Below are 23274 nucleotides of genomic sequence, written 5' to 3'. Positions count from 1 at the left end.
GTCCGGCTCAGACTCCACCAGTTCCCCTTCCTCCTGATCCCTTCAATGAGGGGTGAAAAGCCTGGGAGACAGCAGAGGAGGCTGCACCGGGGAAGACATTTGGGGAAGAGGACCTCTACTGCGAGGGGCATCCGACACCTCCTTCTGATGAGGAATGGTAGGTAAGTCCTGTATCAATGGAACCGCCGGAGCCTGAGCCACAGGGAGCCTGGAATCCAACAGCCCCAGGAGTGATTGCAACATCATCAGCACCTGCATCGAGAGCAACGAGTGTGGAGTGACCAGAGAATATTGAGGCGGGACAGCCTCTAGGCCCCTTGACATAGACACCAGAGTTGGCTGCAGGCTCAAACTGAAGGATCCAGCAGCTGATGCACCTCTTCCTCTGGATCTGTGTCAAAGTCATAGGACAACAGCGGCTCATGTTGGAGAGTATCCATTGGGAGAATGGATGTAAATCCTGCCCCTGACTGCCATGTGGTATCCCTGAGAGACGCAGACCCATAACATTCACCAGCTTTGCCATGGACTTCTGCATTTCCACCGGCGCAGGAGCAGTCGCCGACAGGGTGGCCATTGACAACGTCGTCACCAGCAAGGTCGACGGGGCCGTCATCCCCGGGGTCGTTGACGGGGCCATCACCACCAGGGTTGTCGATGGGGTCACAGATGTTAAAGCTGTCGTTGATGGAAGGGCCCTGGTCGAGGAGGCTGTCGTCGGTGGAACTGACGATAAATAACCTGCCATCGGCGCAGTCTTAGGCTCCGACACCTTCTTATGTGGAAAAGAGGACCGCTTGGACGAGGACTTGGAACGGTGGCTCGATGACTCCTGACCCGAAGAGGAGTGACGCCTGAACTTGGAAGACGACTTCTTTGTCATCGAGGAGGATGAATGAGACCTCGACGTCTCCTTGTCCGAAGCTGCTAAGGCCTTGTGTGTCGGTTCCGCAGGCTTCTGCGGGCGTGAACCTGAGTTCTTCGGCTTATCCACCCTTGGCACCTTGCCCTGAGATGGAGGCCCCGCAATACTTGGCATCTGCCTTGCCACCGAAGCCTCACTGCCTTTTCCCAAATCCGACGCCAGCCTGGCCTCTGTGCGCTACTTCTTAGGCGTTGGCTGTGCCGACTGCGCCCACTGGTGCGATGGTGATCTCTTGACCGAAAGAGTAACAGACCTACCCCAGAGGGAAGAGCCCACCTCCGATGCCGGATAGGCCCTGTCATTCAGCCTGCAAATCAACCGCCGGTTATAGGTCCTGAGAGTCTTCTGGGAGAATCCCCGGCAGATGGTACAGTTCTCGTCAGAATGATTCGGGTACAAGCAATACAAGCAGTCGGTACGGCCGTCCACATCATACAGGTTTTGTATGCCACACGTCGCACATGGCCGAAACAATGACTTCTTCGGAACCACCGATAACATGAAGGGGCCTAGAAGTACCGCACTGGAAACAGCAAAGGCTGCGTAGAAAAAAGAGAATTTTCTGGCGAGAACACAAGGTGATCCCAACAGTTTGGAAGACAGTTGAAATCTGAAGGGAAGCCGCGGGGCGGGCTATATATGGGACGTCCCATGGGTGTGGCCTGAAGCAGCCATAAAGACATCAACAGGACACTCAAAATGTCAAGGTTTTTCCAAAGGAAAACCACTATATTAAGGTTACCAAGGTTTCCCAGCCTGACAGTGGGAAATATTCACAGCATGTGAACCCATGAAAGATCCAATGCTGGAGAAGGGATTAGTTTCTTACCTGTAACTCCATTTCTCCAGGGTTGGTATCTTTCAAGGATTCACATGCTGTGAATATTCCCCGTCGTCAGGCTGGGAAACCTCGGCCACTTTAACCTAGAGATTTCCTATGGAAAACTTGACACTTTAGTGTCCTATCAATGTCCTTTTTGGGTGCTTTAGTCCCCACTAATAGGGCATAGGGTATAATTAGCCCTGCCCCCGCGGCTTCCCTTCAGATTTTAACCTCCAAAGTAAAGGGAACCCGAACCAGCTTTACCTACAGGGGCGGCCGGAGGGCGCATGTGAATCCATGAAAGATACCAACACTCGTTGAGTGAGCCTTAGGATCCCTCCTCAAGGGCTTGACAGAAACTGCAAAGAAGTTGACAACATCGGCTCAAAGGGCGGTTTCATCAGAACTGAAAGTACCACATTAAGGCTCCATACCAGTGCAAACTTCTTCATTGGAGAAAAAGTTTGAAATAACCCCTTCAAAAAATGCTCCACTAACCGGTCACTAAACAGGAGCCGCATGAAGCCTCAGTAAACCTCGATATCGCTGTCAAATGTACCTTAACGGAGGTCAATGCTAGGTCCTCTTCCGCCAAATGCAACAGGTACGGGAGAACCTGCTCTGGGGGAACGTTCACAGGGTCCACCCCAGGCTGGGCCTTACACCACACGCAAAACCTTTTCCATTTCCGTCCGTATGAGATCTTCGTGGATGGTGCCTTTGCTGCTTCTAAAATTCATCGACAGTTCTGGGAAATACCTAAATGGCCAAACTCGGAGTAGTCAGGAGCCAAGCCGTCAGGCTGAAAAAGCCTGGATCGTGATGCCGCACTCTGCCTGCGTCCTGAGACAGGCGATCCGGAGCCACCCCCAACCGAATCGGCTCTGCCATTGACAAATGAAGGAGATCAGAGAACCACGTCTGCCTGTGCCAGAACTGAGCCACCGGAATCACACAAAATTGGTATCTCCGAATCCACTGGAGGGTCCGCCGAATGAGCGGAAACGGGGGAAATGCATACGCGAACCAGCCCGTCCACGGAAACGAGAACGCATCCCCCAGAGACTCTGGAGGAGCCCTTAAACTGGTGAACTTGCAACACTGCTCGTTTTCGGCGGTTGCAAAAAGATCCAACTATGCCCCCATATCCGGAAGATCAGTGAAACCTGTTGCTCCTTCAGCTTCCACTCGTGCAGCTGGAAAGCATCCCTGCTGAGCGCGTCTGCCTGAACATTCAACACTTGCGGTAGATGATAGGCCACAATGCTGATCTCGTGAGCCAGTGCCCAATGCTAAAAGTCCTGCGCCTCCTTCGACAGGACCCTGGAATGTGTGCCCCCCGTTTCCTTAGATAAAACATTGTGGTGTAATTGTCAGTCAACACCATCACCACCGAACCGCGTATGCGCAGCAGAAACGACTTGGGGGCCGAGTGTACCCCTCTCAACTGGAGCACATTGATGTGGAACAGAGATTCCTCCTGAGACCACAGGCCGTGCACCTGTGAATCGCCGAGATGAGCCTCCCATCCCGTCTGAGAGGCATCCGTCACAATCATAAATTGGAATTCTGGCTCCAGCAATGGCATGCCCCGTACCAGATTGGCCTTGCATGTCCACCAGCGAAGAGCTTCCACCAGACTTCCGTTGACCACCAACTTGTCGGACCAAAAACCACGAAGCCATGGCCCCCAGCAGCGACATGTAGCTTCGGACCGACACCCTTGCGCCTTCCTTCCATTCTCATGCCCTTTGCAGCAACTTCTTGACACGCTGGCTGGAGGGCTTCACCAGATTGTGCTGGGTGAGAAACTCCGCCCCCAGAAACACCAACCCCTTGGACGGCGTCAAACGATTTTTCGAAGTTGATGGCGAATCCCAGTCATTGCAAAAGCTGCATGGTAGCCCCGAGACTGTCTTGCGGCCTCCCTGGTGACGAACCCATCACCAACCAGTCGTCCAGGTAGGGGTAGATACGATTGCCTTCCCGTCAGAGGAACGCTGCCACTGGTGCCAGACACTTTGTGAACATCCTGGGAGACAACTTCAAGCCAAATGGGAGGACCCGAAACTGGTAGTGTTCCTCGCCGATTACAAACCGCAGAAACTTGCGGTGCTGTCGACGCATAGGAGTGTGAAAATATGCATCCTGTAGGTCCAATGACGCCAGAAACTCGTGCGGCTGCACCGACCGGATGACCTCCTGAAGAGTGAGCATCTTGAACTTCAGGAGTCTTGTTCAATGCCTGACGATCCAGAATAACCTCCTTGGCCCTCTCTGCCACCGGCACCGGTTCTATAGCCCCTTTCTCCAGCATAAGTACCACTTCCTGCTGCAGGATTTGAAGATGCGACTGTACGACACCGGTGGAATGGGAACCAGGGAACACTTGAACTCCAACGAGTGGCCTAGACGAACCTTGTCCAACACTTAACGATCCAATGTTATTTTCCTCCACTCGTCCACGTGCATAGCCACCCTGCCCCCTAGTAGATTGTCCTGAAGGCAGTCATTGTTGCGGTTTAGCTTGCCTCCCTTTAGAAGCCGAGGACTGCGACCCCTGCTTCCACTGAGCCTGGAAGTCCCGACTCTTCTGCGCCGACTGGGCCGACTTTCGATATCCTTACGAGGAATAACTGGACCGACTGTAACCACGGTCCCTGGTGGAAGCAAAGAGGGCATTACCTGAAGCACCCCAGAATGGGCGAAAGGAGCAAAAAGAGCGCCCACTCTGTAAGGAACCTAAGGACTTAGCTGTTTACGTGTCCTCCTTCATCCCTTTCAGGGCCTCATGGATCTTTTCACCAAACAAGTGCTCCCCTTCACAGGGCATGTCGATGACTTTGTATTGTACTTCTGGCCGAAAGTCAGTGCATTTGAGCCAGGCCTGTCGTCAAAGCACCACCCCATTGTTAATCTGCTTAAACCCAGACTCCGGCAGGTCCACGGCAATATTTATGCTGTGGTTGGAGGCCTCTTCCCCCTCACGCACCAACAGCATGGAGACCTTGCGGTGCTGCTCTAGCAGATGTTCCAGAATAGGAGCCAGCCTATGCCACATTTTACGATCATATCGGGCCATGATTGCCAATGAAGTTGCCGCCTTAACCGTTGTCGCCCCAACAGTCAAAACCTTCTTCCCGAAGGCGTCCTGTCTCCTGGCCTCACTGTCCGGAGGAGTAACACACTTGAGTTTGATTTCTGGCCTTCCGGCTGGCTGCCGCCAACACCACCAACTCAGGGGTGGGCTGTCACACCAAGCATTTTGGGGTAGACTCCGGGGCCTTGAACTTCTTCTCAAGCCGACCTTTGAGACCCGGCTCTGAAAATGAATGGCACAATCGTGCGCAGGTCCTCCTGCCACACATGGTCAAGAATAGGCACAGAGAAGACAGCCTTCCTTCTCTTGCCCATATGATCGAACAGGAAGCAATCCTTCGCTCCTCTTCTGGTGCCAATCCAAACTCCACACACGCCATAGACATCATGGCGCGGAACGCCCCAATATCATCTGGTGGGGATGGTTGCGCCGGACTCCGAGGCTGTTCCACCTCCACGTCCGTATTCCACGTCTCGTCCCTCATCGGCAAAGACGAAACCATAGACAAAGTGTCCCACGGAACACTCTCTGGCTCAGACTCAGGTAGCTCGCCCTCTTCTGGATACGACTGTGGACGACCTTTCCTCACCGGCAACAGCACTGGCAACAGCACTGGCAACCGTGCCGGAGGAGGCTTCCTCGGAGGGGCCCCAGGAACCTCGACCACTGGTACCGCCGGGTTCATATTCGGAGGAGGTAACCTCGTATCCAGCTGACCAACAACGACTGCAGCGTGGACAGTACTTGGAGGGACAAAAGAAACTGTGGGTTAACCAGCGGATACCCTGCTGGACCAGCGCCCATTCCACTGGACGCCGAAGGCCCCACACTTTGAAGGCCCAGAGCAGACGGCCCATGCACAGGATCCTGATCGTCTTCAAACTCCGATGACACTGAAAAAGTTGCTGGATCTTGATGCAGAATGTTGTCAGGCGGAAGTGAATCAAAGGCGGAAGACTGCCACGCCCTGTTAGGAAAGATTTCTTAATTGTGGGTAATTTTCCTTCCATGTGGCAACCCATAAACTTTTTGCTGTTGTTTTTACCAGGATCTAGACTTTTCCAGAGAAGTGCAGCCTTCTGCCGCACTCCTCTGGGCTTTCGCTCCATTCTTACGGGGAAACTGACATGCCCTTAAAACAGTCAGTACCGGGAAACGTTGTTTTCCGTAGTTTCTTTATCATGTTGCAGCTTTCGCGCAACATGGCACAAGAGGGCACTGTAAGCTGAGTTACTGCTCTCTTTGGGTCTCTAGTCTACTACAGGCCCTAGATACTCTCTTGGGATTGTTATCGAACGATGCAAGTGAATCACGGACGGGACTGGTGGCAGCGATCGTTTCTTTGTGTTTTTGAGCTCCTTTTGCCGTTAAGCGTGTTTCTCGCACTAAGCCCACAATGGTGGCCTGGCTCCCAAAATGGCCAGACCACGAGGCTTGTTGTCCTGTCCGCTGACCGTCTTGCCCCCTTCGCCTTCCCCAGGTCGAGCCGACCCGGGGCCTTCCTTATTTGGGCATGTACTTTCCCGCGAAACACAGATGCTTTTGCAGGCTTCTACAGGCCTTGTGTGTGCCTCCGGGATGGGGGCTGGGATGTCTGGTCCCAATACACATCCTGGGTGCCAGAGTCTAGGGTGGTGTGAATGCCTGTGACCTCCGTGGTCCGTGATAGGTCCACGTATGGTGTGCGTGTTTTGTGAGCAGATCTCCCATTGGGTCCCCTCCGTTTTGGCACGAAGGGAACCGTGGATAAGAGGGGCTGGAAACAGCACTACCATGTCGATCTCCTGAGTTCTCACGAACAAAGGAATACAGGAGCCAAGTATCCTGCAACCACGAGGCTGAACCGAGGAATCGCTGGTGACCCGCTGAAGGACTGCTCCTCTGCACTGCTGTCGCTTTGTGAAACCCTTTCTACCTCTGATCGAACGAGAAGGCCTGTACTGGTACTTCGACCCCTTGGAATAGTGGGAACAACTATTCTCGGCATCTTCACCATCTCCTGCACCTAAGCCTTCGGAAGTGTCTCTGGGCCATCCAGCAGACTGACCAGCCTACCCAGGAGTCTTGCTCTGTAACCGCCGTCAGGTTGTGTTGTATTACGGGTCCTTGTCACTCTCACATGACTCGTACACTTGGCATTCCCAGGTCTGAAGTGAGTAGTGTACATTGGGCTGAAATTCACACGGCCGCTCTGTTGCCCTGCTGTGGTAACTAACTGTGCGGGTTCACTGGGTTCGGGACATCCTCAACTCAACTTCTGCTGCTGCGGAATCTACACGACGTCGAGACATCCCCTGCTCCTATCTGAACCTGCAAGCACTGAAACTGACACGGAGAAACCTGGGTCTGCTTGCATCGGGGACCGGTGAGTAGCATCGCTAGGAACTGGTCGCCCTCCTGCAGGAGCCCATAGCTTTTCCCAGCTGTGTCTAACAGCACGCCTTTCTGTACTCGCGCTCTGCTTCTGCCCACAGTGGAGGCTGCGCTTGAGTCGCGGAGCTCTGTTCAGCTTCATTTGTTCACCGAACTAAACTGCCTGATTCCCTCGAAGAGACTCCCCTTTTTGCCCGTTGGCACCAGCGTGTGCAGGTACTTTTGAGCACAAGGCTCCACTCTTCATAGGGCTTGGACTTCCTTTTAGTTAGGTGCCTCTGAAGGCGGACTGGATCTAATTAAGATTTGCACTGCCTGTTTTCCTCCCCATCTAGGTGGTCTACACATTTCGTGCGTCTAACTCGTTAGACTCGTTTGTATTTGTATATATATTGTATTGGTTTGGTATGTGTTGATTTACTTGAGTTTTATTGTGATTTCTCGCTACGGTCAATGTTACAAAGGCCTTGTAATAAATGTGTATATATTTTTAATATAACACCTGCTTGGAGTAATTTGTAAGTGTCCTTGCTTTGTGTGCCCATTGCGGGCTTTCAGTCACCCTCACCCCTCCTGAGACCTAGTCTTGACCGCCGCGATCGCTACCCTGATTGGTCTGGCCTGTCCAGAGGTTACCCTGTTCCAAGAAACTAGGTTGGCCTTCTGAACCTTTGCCCCTCCAGGACAGAGTTCAGAAATCCGTCTTAACACGCCCCACTCGTCGACAACAATCCTTCAGTTTCCACTCGCATGGACGAAAACAGCATCGGCCCACTGTTAATCACTATCGTCGCCGAAGCCGACGACACCACCGTCGACGAAAGAAGTGTAGCCTGCAGTCCAACCGTCGACGACGGGCCACCGTCGAAGAGGTCGTCGTCGGCACTGCCTCCCTCAGCTTTGACTTCACTGGAGACCCGGCTTTCTCGGCAGCACTGGATCGATATTTAGAAGTCTCTCCGCTGGAAGACTACCTGCGATGGTCCCCGGAAGATGAGCGCTTCGATGACTATTCCTTCGGCTTGGACAAGCCCTTCTCCGTTGATGTCATGATGCCTACCCCCGGAGCACCAGGCCAGGCCCAGCACCCCCGGAAGCAGGCATCATGCCCTCGGGTAAAAGCCCAGCTGCCCCTTATAGGGGATCTTTGGACTCAGTCCTGGCGCCTTTGGCGCCAGGCTCATGTTGGACATCAGTCCTGGCGCCATAGGCGCCAGGCTCATAAAGGGAGGTGTTTTGTGCACTTACCTGATGCAGACCATGCTGCACGCTTCAGGCCTCCCTGAGACCTAAAAGGGACTATTTTTTCATAGGGACTATTTTTTCACTCGGGCGTGCCCAGGGAAGGATACATACCTAGTTGGGGAAGGATACATACCTGGGACTTCTTTGGAGGCTATTTAAGCCACGCCCAGACAGCAGCTCATGCTTCGCGTTGTTCTGCTTCCTGCAGCTTAACGCTCACCGTGTCTGCTCCTGCTCCTGGACTCCAGCCACGCCCGCCTCGAACCTGGAAGACCTGCAAGGAAGGAAGAGAAGAGAAAGGTGAAAACCAAGGACTATTTCAAACTTCTTACCTGCATCCGGAATCTTCTCGCCAGCATCCCTGAAGAAAGACTTCCATTTAAAAGCATCCCGTTGCTCGCTGCAGCGCCATGCTTCACTCACCTGTCCTCGAGACATCTCCCGGCTCCATCGCGGCTGTCAGCATCGGACGCCACATCTCTGCTCCTAGGGGAGAGAGGAAGAAACAAAAGGTGAGCAGAAGGAACACAGAAGGAAAGCCTGATTAACAGCCATAATACTTACCGGCTTTTCTTCCACATTTCGGGTAGGCGCTGCCCCGTTGGCAGGTACCGTACCCCGGCCCCTATGGGGAAAGGACAAGAGACATTTCTGGGGAATGATAAGGACATTTAGAGGGATCGCCCTCATCACTACTCACCTCGGCAGTTTAACCCCTCGACGCATCGCCTTCATTCTGCACCTGAAATAAAGGACAGATCACAGGTTAGAAAGACAACATAAAGGGGGCCTCACCTGAACTTTGAACTTTCATACTTACGGCGCATCGCTCAGGAAAGTCAAGTGGATTTTGCCAGCGCAATTCTGAAAACGAGTGAAGTAACTGGACGAACGCGCGCACCTGCTCCAGAAGCAGGATGGAGAGTTCATCCTTCCAAACCATAAGGTGAGCTTAAACCGAGGTTCGGAGGAAGTTAGAGAGGAACAAAGGGGGAAAAGGGGGAGCTAGCACACTATTCTGCAGACTGTTAATCCCCTTTCTCATTTGCAGAAGGATATTCCTACGGGCCAGGCAAGCACGATTTGGAGGTCCTGTCCAATCGGTGTTCCGAGTCCTGCGCATCACGCTAGAAGAGGCCACAGCAATCCAGACTAGACCAGCGCCCCCGTGGGAACCAGGTGAGCGTTAAGGTTGACTTCTCGGGCCTACTACCAGACCCCCAGGAATGGTCCGACCAACCAGGATTGGACGAAGATGTACCCTTCGACACCTGCTTACTCAAAGATTTACTGCTCTTCCCCACCTCCGACGCTGGCAAAGCAGGACGATGTTTCTTGGCTGAAGGTTCGGCCGATGCCGCATGGCGATGTTCCGCAGATTTCACAGCCCGCTCTGAGAACAGGATATCTGGATAATATAAACTGAAATATAATTAGATATTGTATCCCTTACAATATCACTTGATTTATGATTTATAATGCAAGATTATATTTTTGTAGACTTGTTTCAACTTTTCATATTCGATAGATACCTGATAACATTTTCAGGATCAGCTTTTATGATTTGTCTTGTATGTAGTCCTATAATCCAAATGGATAAATCCTCGTACAAGAATATCTGAAAAAGTATAAGACAGGGTGCGAAATTGAGGGGAACTGGGAGCTATTATGCTCCTGTATGTAGCCTACGGTTAGATATAACAGACTCCATACCCTGGGACTGACTATTGTCTCCCAGGGCATGTAAAGTCCCAATTGACTTTAATAGTCAATTTTTATGAACTAAACCAGTACAACCCATCTTACTATGGAAGCACTGGAAAGGGTAAATAGTTTTTCCCTTATGTTCATTTTCGAGGGGGTACCGTACAGTCCCTCTCTCAAAAGTTTCTGGCTGGTGGCAGTGGTTACTGCCATAAATATTCGACCACGAATATTTTCCTATGGGATTTTCCCATTGTTTGAGGCTACCACATTTTCTGACAGCCGGTGCATTTTAATATTTACTCTGCTTGTAGGTTTTATTTGCCAGAACTTTAATATAACTTCTTTCTCGTGTCTTTCTCTAAACTCCTAACCCAATTTGGGGATCCTTTGTTCGTTCGTTTGGCGGGCTTCTGCCAAGAAGCCCTCCTTTCAGCGCCACTGAGTCTGGGGTGGGTCTATTGTATGGGAAGGGGAGTAGGACCCCTGGACAGGGTTGCCTCCGCAACCTATGTCGCACTCTATCCTGATAGGCTGGAGGGTCTCCCGCCAAGATGACCACTCCACTGTGTGGCTGTATGAATGGGGATCTTTTTGCATAAAAGCAGGGTCCTGAGGACTGGAAGAGAAAGACGTCGCCACTGGAACTAAGAAGTCAAAGAGGAGAGAAGCCAAAGACATCTGCAACGACTGAACCACTGGTGAAGCCCTGCTGCAGCGTCTCACCACTTTTCTCCACACGACGAGAGAAGATCTTCATCTGCAAGAACCTTCTTCCCTTGAGCTGGTGGGGCTAACCAGTTTGCCAATCGCCTTCCCGGACCTGCCTTGGTCGAATCTCCCGTACCCTGTACTCGGAGGCCGGATAGCCAGGCACCCGTCCACCCGGACCGCGATTTAAAGGAGCGTACCTTTTATTCGTCGGGCAGCACCGCGGTTGGTTTCATCCCTGGGTAGTGCAGTCACTCGAACCTTCCTCCACGACGAGAACCTCTCTTCCTCTGCTGGATCCCCCAAACTGCAGGAACTACCAGGAACAACCCCCACCGCAGGAGCCACTTCTTCATTTTAAAGGTACATTGTTCCGCCAGGCCGCCCTTTCTTCGCGATAGCGCTAAAGGTGTTTTAAATCCTTTACCTACAGGTCGGGTTGGCCACCCCTCTCTCTTAACATTGTCTTTCACCTTCTGCATCCTCCTTTTCAAAATCGTTAAATAAAGACTTGACTGGAGCTACAAGAACATTTTGCTCCTGGGCCCTTGCCCTGTACCACTGACTCTGGCACAGGCCTACTGACTCTGGCTACATTTGTTAGACCTGCCTTCTTTAGCTTGATTCTCAACTAGACTTGTGTTGATGCACCTACGTCTTATAACTACCCTTTTCTTCCCCTTTCTAAATCTTGTGAAATGCCATTTTGATCAGTTTTCATTTACGTATTGCCTATACTGATGCACTGTCTTGCTTAATCTGGTTCACAAACTTATGGAAAGTGTTGCTAGGGTGTGTAAGAAACTATTCCTATATAACTTGTGCTTTCCCTCCCTTGTGAGAAATTGCTAGAGTATCCCTTGTGTGTGGTTTTCACTGTGCCGTTTTGCTCAGTTTTCACTCTGGTTCACTTCGTCTACAATTTAAGTAGGGAGTGTGTATATTTTTCCTTGACTTAATTTAACTTGCTTGATAACTGTGATAAATGTGTTTTACTAGAAGTGTATAACATAAATATATATCTACTTTTGAATACAAAGCTTTGGTCAGTGTTTCCCTGTGCCATAGTATTGTAGACCTATTGTGTAAATCCTGAATACTGCTCATCTCCCTCTTGAGATAAGTCTGACTGCTCAGCCACAGCTACCAACTAAATCTTTGTGGTACAGACTGATACCAAAGGGGATTTATTGCTCTCACCTGTAGTCTTAATCTTCTGTATTGCTCCCCAAGGGAACTGGACAGGATTTAGCCTAACAATTCTGAAAAAGAATATATTTCTCTGAAGCCTTTCAAAAAAAGAAACTGCACACTGATAAAAGGCATTGTTTCTTTCCATTCAGCTTCTGCTGTGTTGTTTGTAGATGCTCATGAGGCAAACAGAAACACTGTGCATGTTTATTTTCCTAGCATTTTAGGTTTGTATAATTAATAAGATTAAAAACTAAGTTGCAATTGAGAATTAATCTTTAGTAACAAATTATGCTTTTTTTGCCAGTGAAAGCAAACCAGTATTACACAGTGTATTTTTCAGAGATCCTGTGCTGTGTGCATAATCATGCAAAGGCAGATAATTGTACACACTGTTTTCAGAACTAGAGTGTAAATTAAATTATGAGTATGCACGGTTGTGTTTGGATCCATTCAACCTTGGGGTCAATGGGGTACATTACTATACATTGTCAGTGGCAATAGAGTCTTTGCTCAAGGGTGAGTGATGGTCATTACAACAATCACAGGTGTTATAGCCGCTCAAATCTTCAAGACTACAATTACAAAAATCCAAAACCCGACTCTCCAGGAATTACAAGCGCTGTTCAAAAACAAACAAATTAAAGCTGCATTTGTAATTGAAATAGAAACTCTGCAAAACCGGTCCCTGTGATAATCCAGATGAACAAGTTACTTTCTTACCTGGTAACGTTCTTTTGATGGGATGTTCCTCCGACGTATTCCACATCTTTGACATTGATTACGACAGCTGTGCTGCTTCGGAAAATGTTTCGGTTTAGGCGTCCTGCGTCGATGACGTCGATACGCTCCCTCGAGGACCTCCTCCAACGGTCGACGTCACCGGATCTTATATGTAGGACGCACAATGCCCGTAGCCTCAGTTGTAGTTTTTTCCCCAAGAACGTGTGGCACCCATCTTCTGCCAGTATGACTACAGAAAGCCTTGCGGAAACGGAAGCTGCAATCTCATAAGAAATTCTGTAGAGGGGCAGGTAGGGAGGGTACGATGTGGAATGTGGAACGTGGAATATGTCGGAGGAACATCCCATCGAAAGAACGTTACCAGTAACTTGTTCTTCGAGGGGATTGCGTCCTCTGACGTATTTCACATCTTTGACAGACTCCCAAAGCAGTACCAACTTAAGGAGGTGGGAAAAGAATTTAGAAATGTTTTAGAGTGCCCAATCAAATTGCAGAATAGAGGACCGCCTTACCAAAGGCCACATCTTGCCCATGGATAGAGTCCAGGGAATAATGTTTCACAAAAGTATGGACAGAGGCCCATGTGGCTGCTTTGCAAATATTGCAAATCGGAACACCCCTCTGCAGAGCAGTAGAGGCAGCCACACCCCTAGTAGAATGGGCCCGTAAGCCTACGGGAGGGTCCTTACCCGCCAAACAGTAACATTCAGAGATCATCAAAATGATCCATCTGGACAAGGTCTGCTTAGAAACAGCTTGACTTAAACGCCTTCCAGCGTATCCAACAAAGAGCCGATCGTCCACTCTGACCCAGGACATCCGTGAGAAATAGAAACTCAAAGCTCTCCTAGGATCCAACCTATGGAGCCTCTACTCCTCCTTATCAGGATGCGGAGGAGGATAAAACGCCGGAAGAATTACCTTCTGGCTCAAATGAAATTCTGAAACAACCTTCGGTAGAAAAGAAGGACGAACCCTAAGGACAGGACTAATGGAACACTGTGAAAGGTGCCTTGGCGGAAAGTGCCTGCAACTCACTCACTCTGCGAGCGGAAGTAACCGCAACTAAAAATACAGTCTTAAAGGTCAACAGTCTCAATGGGCAAGAATGCAAGGGTTCAAATGGAGCTCCCATTAGGAATTGTAGAACCAAGTTCAAATCCCAACCCAGCACCTGGAAAGGCGACGGTGGAAACACATTAGTTAGCCCTTTTAGAAACTAAGAAATCAAAGGAATCTTAAAACAAGAACACTCCTCAGACGAGCGCTTAAATATTGACAGCACCGCCAGGTAACCCTTAATGGTACCCACTTGCGGGCCCTTGTGGGCTCTTGAAAGCAAAAAAGACAGAACCACAGGAATTGAACACTGAAAAGGATCCACATTCTCTACCCTGCACCAGTCACAGAACTTTCTCCAACAGCAACGGTACAGGGATTTTGTTGCTGGCCTTCTGGCTGAAAGCAACACCTCCATCACGTCTTCGGTGAAGTCCCAATCCTTGTACCTCAACCTTTCAGATACCAAGCATGAAGGTTGAGTGACTTGACCTCTGGATGGAGAACCCGACCCCTCGCCCGTGAGAGCAGATCGTCTTGGTAGGGAAGATTGCGTGGAGGGCAGATGGACATGTCTAGAAGGTCCGGGTACCACGCTCTCCTGGCCCATGCCAGAGCAATGAGGATCATTCGGGAACCGAACCTCCGTAACCTCTGCAACACTTGCGGAATGACGGGGCCTGGAGGAAACGCGTACAGCAGTGGGAAGGACCACTCCACTATGAACGCGTCCCCTAAGGCTCCTCTTAGAGGAAATTCCTCCGAGAAGAACCTTTTGAACTTCCGGTTGACACTGGTGGCGAATAGATCCACTTGTGGGGTCCCTCAAAGGGCAAAGATCTCCAAAAGAACTTGCCGAGCCAGCTCCCACTCAAGAGAGACCGTGCTCTGCCTGCTCAGAGCGTCCGCCGCCGCAGATGAACTGCCGAGATTGAAATTTCCTGCTGGATGGCCCACAACCAGAGCTGCATCGCCTCTCTGCACAGTGGGAGTGACCCTGCTCCCCCCTTTTTGTTGAGGTAGTGCATTGTCACTGTATTGTCCGTCATAATCAGGACATTGTCCCGCCGCACAGATGCAGAAAAGCGTTCAGGGGTAGCCTGACAGCCCGCAGCTCTCACAGATTGATGTGGAGTCTGGACTCCAACAGAGACCAACGCCCGTTTACTGTCAACTCGTTGGCATGAGCTCCCCATCCCGTGAGGAATGCGTCCGTCACGATCGTCGCCTCCGGCCAGGGCAGCCAAAATGGAGCACCCCTCATCAGATTGCCTTCGACGGCCCACCACAGAAGATCCTGGGCGACCGAGGGTGGCACCTGAACGGGATCCGACATCCTGCCAGAGGACTGCGACCACTGCATCTTGAGATCCCACTGCAGAGATCTCATCCGCAGCCTGGCCTCTGGCACCAGTAGAATGCAGGATGCCATGAGGCCGAGCAAACTCAAGAACTCGAACGCCGGGACATTCCGGCACGTTGAAACTTGTCCACCATCTGCAGAATGTGATGAGCCCTCACCTGAGGAGACGAACACAGCCCCAGGGATGTGTTGAGCACTGCTCCAATGTACTGGAGCCGCTAGGTAGGTGTCAAATGAGACTTCTTTAAGTTGAGGGAGAAGCCCAGCTTGTGAAGGGAGTGGCAGGTGACGGACAGATGATCCAGTGCTTGCTCGGGAGAGCGCACCCTGATCAATCAATCGTCCAGGTAGGGGTAGACGTGAATTCCCCCCTTTCCTGAGATATGCTGCCACCACCACCATCAGCTTGGTGAAGACCCTCAGGGCGGAGGTCAATCCGAACAGCAGGACCCGAAACTGAAAATGCGAGTCGCCAACCGCGAACCTCAGGTACTTCCTGTGCTTGGGATGAATCAGCACATGAAAGTAAGCATCCTTGAGGAAGGGAGACACCAACCAATCCTGAAGTTGAAAGGGCCTGGAGGACTTGAGAAAGAGTAACCACCTTGAACTTGTCCTTCCTGAGGAGTATGGTCAAACCACGCAAGTCCATGATCGGTCTCAATCCCCCGGTCTTTTTTCGGGATCAAAAAATATGGGGAATACCATCCCTTGTTCCTCGCCGCTACAGGCACCAGTTCTATGGCGCCTTTCTCCAACAGGGATAGAATTTCCTGCGCAAAGAGCGGATTCAGACTCTTCAAAGAGAGCTTCCCCGGTGGATTGTCGTGAGGCCTCTGCCGGAAAGGAAGACAGTAGCTGTGGGCTATGATCTCCAGAGCCCACACATCTGAAGTAATGGCACGCCATTCTACCAGATGCTGCGCCAGCCTTCCCCCAACCGGCGAACCATGGGACATGGCCTTATGACTGAGCTGAAGTGGCTGCGGCAGTGCCTGATGGCAAAGAGGCAACTGCCCGAGCGGCCTTGGCACCTCGAGTACCCTGTTTTCCACCTCTGGTACTCCTACGTTGGCCCCTTTGACTGGCAGCTCCCCTCGATCTACCAAAGGAAGAGTAGTATCGAAAGGAACCTCCCCTTGCTGTCCCCTAGGACGAAAAGGCAGAACGACTTCGCTGCAGCTTTGGAGGTCTGCATCCTCTCAAGGCTCTTGTCAGCCTTGCTGCCAAAAAGATAGACACCATCAAAGGGCATGTTGAGAAGCCGGGACTGTACATCAGAAGCAAACCCCGTCTTCCGCAACCACACAAACTTGCGCATCACGGTGCTCGGCGCCATTGACCGGCTGACACAGTCTGCCACGTCCAGACCCGACTGAAGGGATTCACAAATGGCATCCTTGCCATCCTGAACGAGGGCAAGAAAACCATCTCGCTCCTCCCCTTCGGGAATGTGGTCAGCCGCCAAAGATACACAATTCCACAGAGTGTGAGTGAATCTTGCCAGGGCACAAACGGAGTTGGCTGCCTTTAAAGCTATACCCCCAGATGAAAATACTTTTTTTGCCCAACCATCAAAGCGCTTGTCATCCCTTTCCGGAGGGATGGTAGGGTACGCAGTCTGCTTTGCTGGGGCCGTAGCCGCCTGCACCACCAAACTCTCCGGAGTGGGGTGCGTAGACAAGTAGCAGGGGTCGCCACTGGCTGGACGGTATTTTTTTCGGTAGCGACTTATTCACTGCTGGGAGACTCTCCGGAGCAGTCCAAGCCGCCGCCACCCTTCTCTGTAAGGCCATATGAAATGGCAGCACCAGGTCAGTGGGTGGACCTTGGTCCAACATATCTGTCAGGTCGTCCTGCAGAAAATCCACAGGTGGAGCAGACCACCCCAGATACTCTGTCACCCTCGATATGAGGCGCTTGTACGAGGAGTCAGCATGTGTACCAGGCTCAGGCCCGTCAAACCCAACCTCCGGGGAGGTATCAAGACCACTGGCATCATGTAAAGACTGACAAAGGTCTACCTGACGGCTATGACCAGATAACAGGTCATCCGGAACCTCAGGAGGCACAACCCCCTCTTCCTCAGACCCTTCCTCTACCTCTGAAATGTACTCCAATGGATTTAACAAGTCCACCCTGGGAGGAGGAACAGAGTACGGGTCAAACACAGGCCGCACAGACTTGCTGAGCGCCTTTCTCGGAGCTTCCACAGCTCTCCGGGGCACCTCCGGCAAGTTTTCACCAAAAGGCGTTGAGGGCGCAATGGGAGTGGTATTGACGTCGACCGTGGCGCCAAAGACTTCGACAACGTCGTCGAGGCCGGAGCCCCGAGTGTGTCCTTCGATGGTCTCGGCGCCAATGGCGTCGATGACTTTCTCAGAGCCGGAGCCTCGAGCAAGTCCCTCGATGGACATGGCGCTGAAGGCGTCGATGCCTTCTTCGAAGGCCTCACAGGCTCCAACGGCATCGAGGACCAGGACCTGGAACAGGCGCGGTGGCTATCTTCCTTGTCCAATCGGGACCTCAACGACTCCCAATGATCACGCTGACTGCCTGAGCCTGTAGGCGTGCGAGCGGTGGCTCTAGTGCGTTCCTTGCCGGCTCCACTCGGAGGCGAGGACGGAACAGTGCCCTGTGAGTCGAAAATCCCCATCATCTGTCGGCGGAATGGCCGACAGATGATGGCCGGCGACAAGTGTTTCGTGGGGCAAGCCACCCGCCGTCTGGTGGAGTCCTCCGACGAGGATGGGGAAGGCAACCGGTGACCGCGCTTCCGTGCATGCCTCGAAGAGGCAGAGGAATGGTGGGACCCACTCCTGGAACGAGACCCCCCTGGACTTACGCCGACGCGGAGAGTCGCCCCTCGAATCGTCAGTCGAAAGTCCAGCAGACTTCGATTTACGGGGTTTGGACACCCTACCTGCCGGCAACAACTTCTTCCGCTTCCGCAAGGCCTTCGACATCAAAGACTGGCATTCATGGCAGTCATCGGTGGCGTGGCTCTCTCCTAGGCACCAGAGGCAGACGTTGTGCGGGTCCGTAAGAGACATCTTTGAACCGCAGTCCCGACACTTCTTGAAGCCCGACTTTGGGGTAGCAGATGATGAAGACATATTCACAATACAACGATAGAAGAACCGATTCAACAAGAGAGAACCGAGGCGCACCGAGATTTTGAAGCAAACACATTTGCGGAAAAAACAGAACTGAGGCTACGTGTGTCGTGCATCCTACATATAACATCCGGTGACGTCGACCGTCGGAGGAGGTCCTTGAGGGAGCGTATCGATGTCATCGACGCAGGACGCCTACGCGAAAAAAGATTTCCGAAGCAGCACAGCTGTGGTAATCAATGTCAAAAATGTGGTATACGTCGGAGGACACAATCCCTTGAAAGGTATTTAGCTTTATGTAGCGTTTCATACATGGTTCGTCCAATATGTGGGCACTTTGATTATTATACCTCAGTCGATAGTTTACTACCGTCTGAAGGAGGTTAGTCAATAAGATATCTCAGCCGGTTGAGCACTCATTGCCACAATTTGTGTGCGATCTGTAGGTTGCAGGTTCAAATCCAGGCATGGCCAATTCAGTCTTTCATCCTTTCGAGGTAGATAAAGGAGTACCAACTTTGGTTGGTGATATATGTGATAAATATATATATTTTTTAATTTTAATGTTTTATTGGTTTAAAAGTCAGAAAAACAATCTGACAAAATAAAACCTTTAACATTACATTGCATTTCTCCTAACACATTACTCTAAAAAGACAATGAAAGCTTGTCCTCTTGATGGACAGAAAAAAAAGGAGGAAGGCCACAAAGGGGGAAAGAGCCCTACCAAATTAGAAAACCACCAGGTAGGAAAGATCCCATTATCTAAGCCAACTGATGCCAAACAAACACACCTGTGTTGTGAATTAAACTTTGGGACAGTTTATAAACATTGAAAGCACAAGCGGTCATAAATAAATGGACACAATATTATGTTTGCGTGTTATGTGGAAGCTAGAGCTGCGAAAACGCTATGCACTAGCGCCTCGTTCCCCATTGGTAGATCCTGGTCACTGTTAATGCTTGATACCCAAGAGCTGTTTTTGGGTCCTGCTTATGCAATCTTAATTCCAAGCCCTGCAAGATATAGTATTGTAGCCACAAATGAAACAAATATTAATAAGTACACCGTGTATATATTCGAATTTAAATTTGAGAAGAAAAAGATGTACCTCTATCATATTGTAAATGTTGATGACTAGAATTATTTTGATTTCACACCTGACACTTTTATGAGAAACTATACACATTGAGATTAAAACCCTTTTGAACTTCTGTACATATGAATATTTTATTAACTTTACACCTCCATAAAATATTACCTACAATGAGACCTAATTTCTTTTGACGTCTTTGTGCATGTGAATATTATCAACTTTTCAGAAGACAGGATTTTCCTTTAGTAAAAATTAAGATATTTAATGTTAACATGCACACAGCCCTACAGACCAGGGTTTTATCAACACTTTTACTCCATAAAAAGAGGCAAAAACAACCCAAAAATAAAAACAGGAAGTACAACTACTCCCAACAGATAATAGTAAACAAACACGAAGGACCATGTGCCCCTGCTTTCACTCTCACAGCTTCAAGTTTGGACTAGAAGTGCACATAGTACCACAAGAAGAACCTACTATTTTTACTGACTGATAAGTAGAAGTAAATGTGCATCTTTTAATGTGTATGACTAACAAGGTGCAAAGGAATCATTATTACAAAAAGATTCTTGTTTTACAGTTAAAACATATTTTTACTCACTTATAAAATACTACCATTGATAATTGGACTTACATTTCCCCCCACCCCCAACAACAACAAAAAAAAATCATAGTTTACAGATTAAGTATATGTAACGTAATGACATCATCGAGTCACGTTTTATGAGCGCAATTACGCTTATATTTACGGACGCCATTGTTACAATTTTTTGGGCGTTTCGTTACACTATTTCAAACTAAAAGACTGAGCATAAGGACAGAGGTGAGTCTCATTTAATTCACCAGCAATTATGAATTAGAGTATGGGAACAAGGATTCTAGTTTTAATCTGTGTTTACCAAACATTCTATTTTTTGCACAGTCTCTGTTAAACTCTTTTACTAAGCAACAAACACCTTCCACATCTAGAGGTACAACTTTTTGTACTCAAATTTAAATTCTAATATATACAAGTGGTACTTATAATATTAGTTTCATTTGTGGATACAATACTACTTCTTTGTATGAGGAATAATCCATTTGGATAATAAAACAAGATGTACAAATTGAATCATAAAAGCTAATCCTGAACATTTTATGATGTATCGAGAATATGAAAAGTTGAAACAATATTCAACATCAATTTAATCCAGTATTATGAATCATAAAGCCAGTGATTTTGATATTGTATGTAACAGAAGGGATAAAATATCTAACTACATTTCAAATTATTTTATTCAGATAAATTAAGAATAACAGTTCCTGCAGAAGAAATCCTAACCCTGAAACGCGTTGAGCAGAATTAATTAAAAAAGGGTGGAATGCACACTCTGAATTTTTGTAAAGTGATTACTGCACAAGATGAGACATGACAGAACTTTAAAGAGACAATCTATCTGTGTGGATTCTACTCTTGTTTTCTTGAATTCTTTCTCCAAAATGTCATATTGTTGCATGTATGGTGAAGTATGTTGAATGCGACTAAGTTCTATATACTTAATATTCCATTTACTATATTTACAATATCTAATATTGCTTGAATTTTTTACTGATATCAGTATCGTTGGCGTGTAAGGGGGACTGGAGAATCCAATACTGAAAAGGATACTACTCTCTACTTAGATTGATTTTTCATCCAATGTGTCAGGGATGCATCTACCTCTCCATGCACCCTAAATCATTATAAACATTAGTTAGAAGTACAACCAATAGTTTTACTATACATCGCAAATATTAGTTGTGCTGTATGAAACTCCCTTTTTCTAATTCCTGCTATGGAACCAGACATATATTCCCAGACTAATGCCAGGGCTGGAAATCACTTTAATGTACTCATCTTGCAGGGAGCAACCAGGACACATGTCTTTACTTTTCGTCCCGCTGAGGCTTGGTTGCTCAGGTTAAGGAAGTGACCAATCTGAAGAAAGAGTAAAGTCTAGAACTGAGACGAACTGCAGTTAACAGAGCCAGAGACGTACACCTGTTAAGTAACACAAAACCTTCCTACCAGTGGGCACCCTTGCATTGGTACCTGCACGTCAGCCACAGTGTCTCCGTACTTATTTTCCACCACTGGGTGTCGTGCCCCATCACCTTATCCTGTACGACCATTGCCAGAGACATTATTCCCCTAGACCAGGTGATCTGCAACGTACCCTTGCAAATCAAGCTGTCCTCCATGGCCCTTCTGCTACTCCAACCATGAAGAAACACTTCAGTGGAAGCCATCAGAATCCTAAGGACCTTCAAACCATAATGATGGCAGTTGTTGCCCATTACAGATCCAAGAGTTTTATAGCAATGGCTACAAAGAACTGAAGAAAGTTGGCAGTGAACTACTGACCCGAACAATGCATTTAGGCCCCACATGTATCATATTTATATGCAGGGACAATCAGGCATCAGTTTCAAGTAAGGTTTAACTAAACCACACGGACAAAGAAACAATACAAAGATTTGTTACAGGCATATCACAAATATGGTGATCATGGCTGCTGCTTTGGGCTGTAACTACCACCTATTGAGGATATTATCTCCATTAGCAACCGTTTACGTAGCTGACAAATTTTTTTTATGACTGGATGCTTAAACAAGCGTACGTTCACAAAACAGGATATGGCCACAGTTCAACATAGCCGCTCAGGTAAGAGGGAAAGGCTGCTCGAGGACAAGGCCCTTTACCCTCTCAATGGTAGAGAGGTGAAGACAGATCTGTCGTGAGCTAGGCAGAAACCAAAAAGGATGGCGGACCAGGTGGAAGTTGCAGGGGATGCAGTAGAAATGGGCTGGAAGACTAATAGATACAATGGTTCTATGTAATTTCATTGTCAGGAATTTCAAAGCCTGCAATTTAAACGTGTTTGACAGTTCATTGAATTTGTTTTTCTTTGGGATGGGGGATCCCCTGCACCTATTTTTCCCTATACCCAACCCCCCCAACCACTTATCTGCCCTTCTCCCCTCCCCCCCCCAAAAAAATTAGATGAACTGTCAAACACATTTAAACTGCAGGCTTTGAAATGCCTGACGATGAAAGAACGTAGTACCGATACAATACTGTCATTTAAAAACAGTGCACGTTATCTAATGTCGGGAGACTTTTGTACACTTTAGGCAAGCAAATGATCTGACTGTATGCTGGTGCCTACAACATTATCTTATCTTATCTGTGTATAGGACAAAGAAGTTGAGAATACTGCTAATCCAAGCTGATTGTTGTTCAGTCACGAATTATGGCAGTTGCTATAACAGAACAGTATTATTTACATTTGTCATTTTTATTGCTTTGTTATGAATTCATATTTTAAATAAAGAACGCTTGACTGACTCATGACCATAGCAGACATGGAACACAGACGTTATAGATAAACTCATGTGTCTCTAATTGATCATCAGAAGCAGGCAGCTAAGTATAGTTCCAATGGTCTGATTCCTGACCTGTATCCGTTTATTTCAGGATTGGCCATAGCCATGCAGGTGAAGACAACCCTCTCGCCTTCCTGCACTGTCTGTGGATGAATGGAGAGCGTCACTGTTGGCGGGTCTAAGAAAAAGGAGGAAACAAAGCATTCATTACACGTTGATAAACATGGATGTAAAGAGAATCCTCCACTGGTTTCAACAGAAGGTAGTTGGAAGAAAGCAAGGGGAATGGAGACTAGATAAAGAAGAGAATAAGAAATGAGGAGGGTGCAAAAATGCAGCTAATGTACACTTCAATGTATCCACACTGTGCTCCCACTCACCTTCCATATAATAATGACTTTTACTTGACCTGTTCCCT

At 48.8% G+C, this 23274-nt stretch overlaps 1 protein-coding gene across 3 annotated transcripts in view; it reads right to left on the bottom strand.

Annotated features, from left to right (window-relative positions):
- Nucleotides 1–23274, bottom strand: part of KIRREL1 (kirre like nephrin family adhesion molecule 1) — a 2247154-nt gene that overhangs the window by 1351413 nt on the left and 872467 nt on the right. For all 3 annotated transcript variants that reach the window (XM_069635419.1, XM_069635420.1, XM_069635421.1), the window contains one exon: nucleotides 22929–23034. In XM_069635419.1, the coding sequence (XP_069491520.1) occupies nucleotides 22929–23034 (106 nt within the window). The remainder of the gene's footprint in view (nucleotides 1–22928; nucleotides 23035–23274) is intronic.

Source organism: Ambystoma mexicanum, chromosome 1q (genome assembly GCF_040938575.1).
Source record: "Ambystoma mexicanum isolate Mex_15411 chromosome 1q, UKY_AmexF1_1, whole genome shotgun sequence".
In the NCBI taxonomy this organism is placed as follows: Eukaryota; Metazoa; Chordata; class Amphibia; order Caudata; family Ambystomatidae; genus Ambystoma; species Ambystoma mexicanum.
Note: the sequence above shows the minus strand (reverse complement) of the source record. Positions and strands in the feature narration are given on the sequence as shown.